This window comes from Mesoplodon densirostris, chromosome 6 (genome assembly GCF_025265405.1).
Source record: "Mesoplodon densirostris isolate mMesDen1 chromosome 6, mMesDen1 primary haplotype, whole genome shotgun sequence".
Lineage (NCBI taxonomy): Eukaryota > Metazoa > Chordata > Mammalia > Artiodactyla > Ziphiidae > Mesoplodon > Mesoplodon densirostris.
Genome location: NC_082666.1, coordinates 59018184 through 59031225, shown reverse-complemented (window position 1 = coordinate 59031225; position 13042 = coordinate 59018184). Strand labels below are relative to the sequence as shown.

The 13042-nt window shown below is 41.6% G+C and overlaps 1 protein-coding gene across 3 annotated transcripts in view; it reads left to right on the top strand.

The window, feature by feature from the left end:
* ADAMTSL1 (ADAMTS like 1) overlaps positions 1-13042 on the top strand; it is a 475434-nt gene that overhangs the window by 286391 nt on the left and 176001 nt on the right. For all 3 annotated transcript variants that reach the window (XM_060102066.1, XM_060102065.1, XM_060102068.1), the window contains one exon: positions 4887-5066. In XM_060102066.1, the coding sequence (XP_059958049.1) occupies positions 4887-5066 (180 nt within the window). The remainder of the gene's footprint in view (positions 1-4886; positions 5067-13042) is intronic.

The following is a 13042-nucleotide window of genomic DNA, read 5'->3' as shown; positions in this document are numbered from 1 at the left end:
TAAAACTGATCACACCTTAGGGTAAAGTGCAGTGACTGGACTGAGGCGTAGTCACCATCTTAAGTCGTCTTAAGTCCCCAGCACCTAGTACAGTGCCTGGCGCTCAGCAAGTACTCAGGAAATGTTTGATGAAAGAATGAATGCGCGAATGAAGAAAGGAATGAAATGAGTTAGAAGCTAAGCAGAGCACATCATGTTAAAACTGGCAACTTGACCTTAGAAACAGAATGTAGACATCACTTTGTGTTGGGCTCAATGTGTGACTCGAGGTACCAAGGAAGTGAACTCAGCTCTCAGTGAATTGAACTGTCAGCATGAAACCAAAAATGTCAAAAGAGGCAGAATTTATGAATGTGCTGATCATGGGGAAATCCTTAAAAATACAGGACACTCAGGCCATTGTATTTTTGTATAGAAACGTAACTTTTATGTGTTCCTCATGTTGTATTGTTTTTACTTTTCTTATAAAACTAATGAACCCATGACCTTATATCATGAAAAATGCATGGCAACAAGGCTAAGCAATATAAATGCTCTTTGGGGTTATTTATTCTGTTTATGGAATATATTTTAAAACAATACCCATTACCAGAGATCTACATCTTCATACCACAATATTATTTTCAATGATGATTCATAAAGCAAATATTTTTCATTGCATTTTATTAAATTTCTCTTGCTGCTGCTTTTAAAATCTTTTCTCCTTTGCATTCTGCCTCTCACGTCAGAGCTATCAGCCTCACCACGTAACCTTGACCAGTTCACAAAGTCATCACAGACTTTGGAACCTTTACTAATTTGAGATTTCATCTTCTAAAATTTAAAAAAAATTTTGAAAACCACCTTTTCCTCAGTGTACCACCACGGAAACTTTTTGAGTGAAGTTGACACAAGCGTTTAAAAGCCAAATGCCTGGTGACATTAACCCAGCCAGAGGGATCCTCCATCCCTGGAGGATCAGAGCACCCCGCAAAGCACGCACTGCAGCTGGCTGAAACCCACTGCTGACTTACTTAGAAGAGGCTTCTGGCTAATGATAAAACCGTCCGATAAAAGGTGGATGTTCAGCCCATCAGCTGGATGTTTGTTTTACATCTTTTCAGCATCTGGCTTGTTGGCTCTTTCGTTCATCCAGTCATCGGTTCAACAAACATTTATGAAGTGTACACTCTTTGCCAGATGCTATACTAGGCACTGGGGAATAGAAAGATGAATGCGTTCCCTTTCCTCAAAAGTCACATAATCCTATGTGAATGCAGGGAGGTGGAGGAAAATAGCGGGCGCATAAGCAACCAGCCCTAACGGGATGTGCAGTACCCTTCCAGATCAAGGTGGGGTGGGAGGTGACTTATACACCATGAGGCAGTGGGTTAAAAGAGGTTTTCCTGAAGAAGTGGCCGGTGAGCTGGGCCTTCAAGGATGTCTTGGAAGTTTCTGGATGGACAGAGAGGTGAAGGGCATTGCTCCCAGAGTGAACAACGTGATCAAAGGCCTGAGCAGAGGAGGCATCTGTGGGCCCAGGGAAGGGGAGATTGTCCACTGCAGCTAAAGCACCAGCCCACAGCAGGCCGGCAAGGAACGTGGCTGAGAAGCTCAATGCAGGTCAGACTGTGAGGGCTCTGAAGGACATTCTCAGGAGTCTGACTTTATCTTTGGGTGTTGAGAATTTCCTGCAAGTTTTCTGTGTAGGTCAAACTTCAAAATAAGCTGATTTTTTTTTAACTTTTCTTGCAGCTGTTTTGTCATACAGTTGGCACAGAATTCCATATAGTGTAGGGGGGAATCATCTGAGGGTCTGTCCCTTAAATCAGGTCCTATCTGCAAAGTGACAACTCAGCTCTGTTATTTTAAGTGAGTGGTCACACTCTGTAGCACATTAAAACGTCACCCTTAAAATAAAACCAATTATTTTCATCCGCTCCTTAATTTGAAAGAGAGAAAAAGTTAACCTGCATTTTACCTTATTGCCACATTCAGTAAGATTCTTAAATCTGAATGCTGTTCTTATTCAGCTACCTGTTTATATTGGGAGCATTTATTCAAATTGGATGGACACCCATACACCTTGTAAGATACTCCACGTAACCACTGGCTCTAACAGAGGCTGCTCTGGGTCCCAGGTTTTCCCCTCCATGTTTATTTTACTCCCATTGGAAATGATGGAGGGGCATTCATTTGGACAGATGGTTCTCAATCTTGCATAGAATTACCTGGGAGGTTTAAAAAAATTTTTTTTATTAAAAAAATTAATATCTGGGACATATATCCCAGAGTTTAATGAATCTGAGATGGGGCCCAGGACTCAGGACTTTTTAAAAGCTCCCAGGTGGTTTTAAAGTGCAGCAGGGGCTTCCCTGGTGGCGCAGTGGTTAAGAATCCACCTGCCAATGCAGAGGACACGGGTTGAGCCCTGGTCCGGGAGGATCCCACTTGCGGAGCAACTAAGCCCGTGTGCCACAACTACTGAGCCTGTGCTCTAGAGCCCGCGAGCCACAACTACTGAAGCCTGCGTGCCTAGAGTCCACGCTCCACAACAAGAGAAGCCACCGCAATGAGAAGCCGACCCACAGCAACAAAGAGTAGCCCCCGCTCTCCGCAACTAGAGAAAGCCCGCTTGCAGTAACGAAGACCCAACACAGCCAAAAATAATTAATTAAATAAAATTTTAGAAATAAATAAATAAAGTGCATCAGGATTGGGACCGCCGAATAAGAGGGTGACAGCTGGGCCACAGCAGCGTTCTGACTCTTCTCAGGAGCACTATATCACCATCCTCACCTTGACTCTGGGTACACATCCCCCTTGCAGTTCTGACTCCAGCCAACTGAGCACAGACCCCCATGAGTTCGGAGAGGCCACTGCTGCAGCACGAGAAGCTCCTACAGCACAAACACTCAGCCTCTGTATACCCAGGCCTAATTTCTCAACAAGCACAAGGGCAGCAGATTCAAGAAAAGGGACTCTTCTTGAAGAAAGCAGAGCGCTCCTTAGAGTTTTAAAATAAAACCCTTCCACCCCCAGAACAGAGTGGTCATGGTTGATAGATTAGCTAGGGTTAGATTTTTTTTTCTTTTCCCTATTTCGTAGCATTTGTGCCTATGCCTCCTTTTTTCATTTAAAAAAAAAATTTATACAGTTTTTAAAGGCTACTTTCCATTTAGTCATCACAAAACATTGGCTATATTCCCTTTGTTGTACAATACATCCTGAGCCCATCTTATATCCAGTAGTTTGTATCTCCCACTTCCTCACCCCTATATTGCCCCTCCCCCCCAACTGACAACCACTCATTTGTTCCCCATATCTGTGATTCCGCTTCTTTATTGTTACATTCACTAGTTTGTTGTATTTTTTAGATTCCACATGTAAGTGATTTCATACAGTATTTGTCTTTCTAGCTAGAGTTAGATGGACTAAAAATGACACTAAGCATAGTGGCTTAGATAAGAAAGAGAAGTGTTTTCCTCTTATACACACACAGGCCATCCAGGGCCGGTATGTTGGCTTCACCCCCAGGAACATAGGCTGCTTCCCTCCTTTTGCCTATCTCTATCCAAGGCGGAAGGTTAGATTTTAGACATCGTGTTCATAATGCAGCCAGCAAGGACGAGGCGGGAAGGGGAAAATGCCACATTTTCTTTTTGTGGGTTTTTCCTTGAAGTTGCACACAACATTCTACTTATATCCTTTTGCCCAGCACTTAGTCACGTGGCACCTTCAACGGAGGTCAGCAAATATAGTCTGTATGCCAAAAGGTCTTGTGCCCACCTAAAAACAGAGGGCTGCTTTGCTACCGCAAGGGAGGAACAAAGTCCTGGAATAACAGCCTCCTGCCCCCCCTTGGGCAACTGGATGATAACTATTAAATTACATGTAAATGGTGTGTTTGATTTGGGGTCCTGCTGAAAACCACTAAAATGAGGTGATTTTTCTTATATCCCAAATTTCCATGTGTCTTGCTCCCACCACCCTAAAAAAACACCAATCCTACAAGAAACGTGTTCCAGGGAGTCCTTCGGAAAACCAAGCCTCAAATCTACCGCCCCTCCAATGGGGTAGAGTGGATGTTTACACTTAGAGAGAGAGAGGAAGTGCCGCCTTCTCTGCAGGTTAATTCCCCCAGATCTACACTGGTGGCAGCAGCTCTCTCTTGTTCATTCTGGAAGCAGCACAGATTATTTTCACTGGGTCATAAATATGTTTAATCTTCTATTATATAACCTTTTAAACCAGTTGTCTTGGGTGGCTGCAAATCATAGTTTAGAACGAACTTTTTTTTTTAACATCTTTATTGGAGTACAATTGCTCTACAATGGTGTGTTTGTTTCTGCTTTATAACAAAATGAATCAGCTCTACATATACATATATCCCCATATCTCCTCCCTCTTGCATCTCCCTCCCACCCTCCCTATCCCACCCCTCTAGGTGGTCACAAAGCACCGAGCTGATCTCCCTGTGCCATGCGGCTGCTTCCCACTAGCTATCTATTTTACATTTGGAAGTGTGTATATGTCCATGCCACTCTCTCACTTCATCCCAGCTTACCCTTCCCCCTCTCTGTGTCCTCAAGTCCATTTTCTACATCTGTGTCTTTATTCCTGTCCTGCCCCTAGGTAGAACCAACTTTCTAAGATTTAAAGGCCCGTGAAATTCCTGGGTGCTCTAGCTACATATCTGAGATTAAGAGCAGAGGGTGTAGAACTTGCTACAAAATTCATTTCAAGGAGAGGAAGCAAAATGCTTTGGGCTGGTTCCTGGGTATTCTTCATTTTCTTTTTTTTTTCTTTTTTTTTTTCACTCTTGAGTCAAACCAAGGCTAAGGTAAGAATTAGCAGTCAAATGTGCTATTGTCCTATGCAGGATCTGCTTTCTCTTCCTTCCCCAGTGTTCCAGGACCTGCGGAGGGGGCATCCAGAAGCGCGAGGTTCTTTGCAAACAGCGCATGGCTGATGGCAGCTTCTTGGAGCTTCCAGAGACCTTCTGTTCGGCCCCCAAACTGGCCTCCCAGCAAGCCTGCAAGAAAGATGACTGTCCCAGCGAGTGGCTGCTCTCTGACTGGACAGAGGTAGGTATGCTTCTCAGAAGGAGATAACAAAAGAGACATACGGAGGAGAAGGCACCCAAGCCTATAGATACAGACTGCAAGAGGAGAACAAAATAATCCTCCTAACACTGTGGAACAGAGTTTTGTTTTTTTACTTTTTATTGGAGCATAAGCATAGTTGATTTACACTTTTGTGTTAGTTTCAGGTATGCAGCAAATTGAATCAGTTCTGCATGGAACAGAGTTTCTGTAAGCACTGATACCATATTGTGTAACTAGATTTTAACTAGGCTGCAGGGATGGGAGTTAAGCAAGCCAGCCCTCCCTCAATAGTCAGAAGCAGGGAATTGTAAACGGGCCCTTCGCGGAACAAAACCAGGCCTCATTCATTCGTACTGTTCGGGCCCAGGATTCTACTCAGAACACCGGGTTCTTCCTCTACCTTCACTCCCGCCTTCTTGACCCCCCTGCATCTCATACTCCCAGATGTTTCTAGTCTCTCCTCAGGAAAGGCAAAGCCTCTCTAGTTTTTCTCTTCCAAGTTACTGGAGAATGAGGCACATGATTTATTATGAAAAGAAGGCCAAGGAAATCCTGCCTCTTTCCTGTCAGTTTTCTGGCTCCAAAACATCAACAGCTTCCCAGCAAGAGAAGTTGATTTCCCCCGTTGCCCTGCATTTGGGGAGATGGCTGCATCGGCATTACCGTTCCTGACTTGCCTTATAAGTTAGTGATAGACCCCCAACTAACCTACTTCTCTAAATCCTTCCTACTTGAGCACTCGCATGAACTAATTCATTGATACCCAGCTTCAACTTGTTTTCGGCCTCTCCTCCTTCTTTGACTTGCCTGCAACTCCCCCAGCTTCATGGGCCTATGTGTCTTTCATAGAGAAATCTCCCTCGCAAGCAGATACAGCCAAGAACAGAATGACAAGGCCTGAAGTGAACATCTCTGCGTCCCAGGCAGATTCGAGCCCCTCTCCTTTCTTGCATAGAAGCATCTGAACTGGCCTTGGTGATCTCACTGCCTCCTTTGCAGTCTTTCCAACTCACAGGACAGAGCTGCTGCTGGTTAAAATACATCACAGAGGGGAAAGCTGCCTCTGAAAATTAAGATGCCATGTCTTTCAACCTACATTCTGAGAATTCTTGCCCCGTGTTTTGTCAACCCGTGTAGAGGTCCATCAGACGGTGCCTGCAAAGAGCACTGAAATTGAGAGGTAACCGATATCACCATAGATTTTGTAATTTGGCAGTAAAATTGCCTTCTGATGGTAGCTCCCCGCAAATGGCTCAGAACAGAAGGGGCGATGATTATTATTTCATCTTCTAGAAATAATTTTGTTTCAGAAGGATAAAAGATTAAATGTATGGAATGAGCGTATCTGTATGTGCATGTGTGAACATGTCAGTGACAATTTTTCCATGGATTGTTGATTTGGGGTATGGTATCATATATGAAAAATCATTAACAAAACTAGCAGTGCAGACGAGGGCACTGATGTATTTGCCAAGTAAGTGACTCTAGATGAAGATTTCTCCCAGGGGCATCGTGTAAAAGGCGCTGCTCTTCTAAGTCTGTCGGTGATAGTCTTCCATGAGTGGGATGCTGAGAAAGGGACTTGTGTGTATTAGAACTGTCCTCCCAACTTCCTGGAGTTTGTGGCCTCTGAGCATATGGAACATGGAGAAAATCTGAAGGAGGGACCCTGTGATTAGGCACTAAGGAAAGGAGACTGCTGCATTGTAATCCCATGGGTCCCATTAAGTAAAGGAGACTTTTAGTACAGTATCACGTGTAGTTAAGAGTTCAGACTCAAAGACAGGAAAACTTAGGTTCGAATCCTGACTCTGCCACTTACTAGCTATATAACCTGGGCTAGTTACTTAACCCTTCTAGGCCTTAGTTTGCTTAGCTAAATATTGGAGATGATAATGGTGTTCACTAACATGGTTATTGGGAGGCTTAAAAATTAAATGATGCACATAAAGTACTTTGTGTCTAGTAAAAGTTAACCCTTACTATTGTTATGATTTTCTTCCATCCCTCCTCATTGTCGGGAAAAGGAGAGGAAATAAAAGAAAGCACTTGACTGGCTGGACCCAGGATCATGACCAAGGCCTCCCACAAGCTTTGCTGGTCTTCCTAGGAGGTGGAAGTTACACTTGGGGAACTAGGTAGAGTTAGCCCTTATCCAGGGAATGGTACTAGGTTCTGCATTATCTGGGCTGATGAATGGAAATTCCAAACAATGAGAAGGGGCTGGGAATGGTGGGATTTTAACCCCAATTCACTGAGGTTAAACTCAAGCAGGTGCCATACAAAAGTGCTCCTGGGGGTGTTCACAGGGTTTCCAGTTGCCCCTATCATCCCAACAACCCTTCCCTTGGCCCCTCTGGCTGGGATGAGACGTGCATTCCACACACCCCCACATGACTCCCCTTGGAGAAAGGAAGACCTGGATGATCTATGGGTGTTTTTCATCCTCAGCTATCTGGGCGCAATCTCATGGTTACTGCACAGAATCCCTCAGAGACAGAATTAAGCCAAAGTTTTAAACACTTCAAATAAAATTACTTTCAGATCCTATGCTGAGGAAAGGCCTCTCAAAAGACCTTACTTCTTTTCTTTAAAAGAAACACTTGCATCTCTTGAAAGAGTTGGCTATTCATTATTTTTAAGTCATATTTTTACGGAAATTCCTCCCTCACAAAAATATAAAAGAAATTAAACTCAATTTTCGAGCTAGAAGGAACTTAGGAGATCCTATAACCTAGTTGTTCTTTTAAAAATTAAAGCCACAAGACCCTTTTTCCATTGAAATGTTTTTGTGAAGCCAGAAATCTAAAACAGAACAAATCAGAGCTGTTTTGGTTGAAGTAGTGGGTAGGTTGGGTAGGGGTCCTGGATCTCCAAGTGGTTGGGTCTCCAGACCACCTGAGAAGCCCCTAAATCACTTGTTCAACATAATTAAAGAACACAGTCTGAAAATCCCTGCTCGAGTATAGTTTCCCTGTTTTAAAGATGTGGAAATTGAGAGAAGTTTAGAAATTGAGAATTTTAGAGAAAGAACTAGACTTGACCCAAATCCTAAGCTCGTCTTCTGACACACAGTCCATTTTTCCATTTTTCTACTTGGCAGCACTAAAATGACCAGGCTTTTAAACTTTCCAGGCTCTTTACCCCCATCCCACCTGATCCCTGGATTCGGTGCTGTCATTTACAATAAAATAAGGGATCGTGGAATCCATGATCATCAGGTAACAAAAGCAACGGGCTTGATTCTCATCCCCATTTTTTGCGTCTTAAATGTCTTTCAGGGTGGTGGATATCACAGTGCCTTGCATAGAATAGTTCATTTCCATGGGCTAGCATATAAAACTTAGATACATAAGATAATATTTTTTGGTTTCTACTGTCATTCTTCAAGTTAACATGGCATGCTGCCATGACCCTAGTTCAGGCCGTTATCAACTCAAGCCTGGACTACCATGGCAGCCTTCTTAACTGACATCCCTGTCTGCCATTCATCTCCTACTCCCATCCCTCCCAGACACTGTTGCCAGATTAACCTTCTCAAAATACCTCTTTCATCATTTCACTCTTCCCTTTAATGGCTCCTCATTGCCTTATGGACCAATTCCAAACCTTCTGTCAAAATTAAAAGTCTCCAACATCTGGCCCCAAACAACCTCTTGAGCTCCTGACACTCTCCACTTGGCCCCTCTGTTCAGTCAAACTGGTTTAGGTCTGCCCCCAAGCCTGCCTTGGCCTTGTGCACTGAACTCTTCTACCTTGATTCTGGTTATTTCCCTGCCTCCCATGCTTATCCCCGGTTCTCTACACCCATCCAGACTCCAACAATATTCCAGATTAGGCCAGGAAATCACTAGTATACCATAAGCATTCACCAATTGTTAGCATTAATATTTTAATATTTCACTTGACTTTTAGTTTTATATTTTTACTAAATTCTTTTATTACTATATAATTCTTTAAACAGCTTTATTGAGGTATAATTTATATACTATAAAATTCAACTTAGCATAATGTCTTCAAGGTTTATCCATTTTGTAGCACATTATCAGAACATTCCTTCTTAGGGTGGAATAAAATATTCCATGATACAGATATACCGCATTTCATTTATCCATTCACCAAATCAGGGATATTTGAGTTGTTTCCACTTTTGCCTATTAAGAATCATGTTGCTATGAACCTTAGCATACAAGTCTTTATATGGATGTATGTTTTCATTTCTATTGGGTAAGATACCTAGGACTGAAATTGCTGGGTCATATGATAAATGTATGCTTAACTTTTTAAAAAACCATCAAACTTGCTTTCTAAAAGGGCTGTGCTATTTTACATTCCCACCAGCAATACAGGAAGGCTCTAATTTTTCCACATCTTCACTTATAATAATAATAATTATTGTTGTCCGTCTTTTGGATTATGGAAATTTTAGTGAATATAAAGTGGGATTTCATTGGGGTTTTGATTTCTATGTTCCCTAATATACTATTTCATTTTAACAATGCATTTGGATTTCTTCCCATTATTTGATGACATCGCCTTGAGGTTAGGAACCATCTTGCACATTTTGTCCCATAGCATTTAGCGCCCCACCTCAAACAAAGTAAATGCATAAGAATTATCTGATACTTGGCATTAAAATATTATAATTTATTTGTAAAGGAAGGAGATAGGAATTAGCATTAACTGAATGTCATTTCTATGTGTGATATTTTAAAATATATTATCTCATTTAATTCCCAGCCTTGCAAAATAAGTATAAGAAGTGGTAACAGACTCAGAGAGTTTAAGAGACTTGCCAACTAGTGAAATACTGAGTTGGACTCTGTGACTCTCTAACTCTAAAGCCCAGGCCACAAAAGTAAAAACAGGGAGCCCAGTGGGAGGGAGGGCCCCCACCAGCCAAAGCTGCGACTGTCCTTGGGACCACGGGCCAGTTGTTTCAACAAGTAACTTAAAGACAAAATGGAAAAACAAGGAAGTTTCTGCCTGAGATCATGTTGATGTGAAACCAGGGATGGCCACCCTGGGCCAGTTCCCTGAAACCTGGACCTCGAAGGCCACCTTTATTCAAACAAAGAAAGGATTTTGCCATTTGGAGGTCAACATGTTAGAGCCATGTGGCTGACAGGGTCTTGGTGCTCCAGCCTGGTGTCAGGGCTGAGCCTCCAAGGTGGGAGAGCCGAGTACAGGACATTGGACCACCAGAGACCTCCCAGGCCCACGTAACAGCAATCGGTGAGAGCTCTCCCAGAGATCTCTGTCTCAACACTAAGACCCAGCTCCACCAAATGGCCAGCAAGCTTCAGTGCTGGACACCCCATGCCAAACAACTAGCAAGACAGGAACACAATCCCATCCATTAGCAGAGAGGCTGCCTAAAATCATACTACATTCACAGACACCCCAAAACACACCACCAGACGTGGCCCTGCCCACCAGAAGGACAAGATCCAGCTCCACCCACCAGAACTCAGGCACCAGTCCCCTCCACCAAGAAGCCTACACAAGCCACTGAACCAACCTCACCCACTGGGGGGAGACACCAAAAACAATGGGAAATACGAACATGTAGCCTGTGAAAAGGAGACCCCAAATACAGTAAGTTAAACAAAATGAGAAGACAGAAATAAGCAGATGAAGGACCAAGGTAAAAACCCACCAGACCAAACAAATGAAGAGGAAATAGGCAGTCTACCTGAAAAACAATTCAGAGTAATGATAGTAAAGATATCCAAAATCTTGGAAATAGAATGGAGAAAATACAAGAAATGTTTAACAAGGACCTAGAAGAACTAAAGAGCAAACAATGATGAACAACACAATAAAAGAAATTTAAAATTCTCTAGAAGGAATCAATAGCAGAATAACTGAGGCAGAAGAATGGATAAGTAACCTGGAAGATAAAATAGTGGAAATACCTACTGCAGAGCAGAAAAAAGAAAAAAGAATGAAAATTGAGGACAGTCTCAGAGACCTCTGGGACAACATTAAGTGCACCAACATTCAAATTAAAGGGGTCCCAGAAGAGGAAGAGAAAAAGAAATCATCTGAGAAAATATTTGAAGAGATTATAGTTGAAAACTTCCATAACATGGGAAAGGAAATTGCCAATCAAGTCCAGGAAGCACAGAGAGTCCCATACAGGATAAATCCAAGGAGAAACACTCCAAGACACATATTAGTCAAACTATCAAAAATTAAATACAAAGAAAAAATATTAAAAGCAGCAAGACAAAAGCAACAAATAACATACAAGGGAATCCCCATAAGGTTAACAGCTGATCTTTCAGCAGAAGCTCTGCAAGCCAGAAGGGAGTGGCAGGACGTATTTAAAGTGATGAAAGGGAAAAACCTACAACCAGGATTACTCGACCCAGCAAGGATCTCATACAGATTCAACAGAGAAATTAAAACCTTTACAAACAAGCAAAAGTTAAGCTGGCCACCAAACCAGCTTTACAACAAATGCTAAAGGAACTTCTCTAGGCAGGAAACACAAGAGAAGGAAAAAACCTACAAAAACAAACCCAAAACAATTAAGAAAATGGTAATAGGAACCTACATATCAATAATTACCTTAAATGTAAATTGATTAAATGCTCCAACCAAAAGACATGGACTGGCTGAATGGATACAAAAACAAGACCCGCGTATATGCTGTCTACAAGAGACCCACTTCAGACCTAGGGACACATAGAGACTGAAAGTGGGGGGATGGAAAAAGATATTCCATGCAAATGGAAATCAAAAGAAAGCTGGAGTAGCAATTCTCATATCATAAAAAATAGACTTTAAAATAAAGACTATTACAAGATACAAGGAAGGACATGACATAATGATCAAGGGATCAATCCAAGAAGAACATATAACAATTGTAAACAGTTATGCACCCAACACAGGAGGACCCCAATATATAAGGCGAATGCTAACAGCCATAAAAGGGAAAATCGACAGTAACACAATCATAGTAGGGGACTTTAACACCCCACTTTCACCAGTGGACAGATCATCCTAAATGAAAATAAACAAGGAAACACAGCTTTAAATCACACATTAAACAAGATGGACTTAATTGATATTTATAGGATATTCCATCCAAAAACAACAGAATACACTTTCTTCTCAAGTGCGCATGGAACATTCTCCAGGATAGATCATATCTTGGGTCACAAATCAAGCCTCAGTAAATTTAAGAAAATTGAAATCATATCAAGTATCTTTTCGACCAGAATGCTATGAGACTAGATATCAATTACAGGAAAAAAACTATAAAAAATACAAACACATGGAGGCTAAACAATATGATACTAAATAACCAAGAGATCACTGAAGAAATCAGAGGAAATCAAAAAATACATAGAAACAAGTGACAATAAAAACACAATGACCCAAAACCAGTGGGATGCAGCAAAAGCAGTTCTAAGAGGGAAGTTTATAGCTATACAATCCTAACTCAAGAAACAAGAAAAATCTCAAATAAACAACCTAACCTTACACCTAAAGCAATTCGAGAAAGAAGAACAAAAAAACCCCTAAGTTAGCAGAAGGAAAGAAATCATAAAGATCAGATCAGAAAGAAATGAAAAAGAAATGAAGGAAACGATAGCAAAGATCAATAAAACTAAAAGCTGGTTCTTTGAGAAGATAAACAAAATTGATAAACCATTAGCCAGACTCATCAAGAAAAAAACAAAAGGGAGAAGACAGAAATCAACAGAATTAGAAATGAAAAAGGAGAAGTAACAACTGACAATGCAGAAATATAAAGGATCATGAGACATTACTACAAGCAGCTATATGCCAATAAAATGGACAACCTGGAAGAAATGGACAAATTCTTAGAGAAGCACAACCTTCCAAGACTGAACCAGGAAGAAATAGAAAATATAAACAGACCAATCACAAGCACTGATATTGAAACTGTGATTAAAAATCTTCCAATAAACAAGACCCCA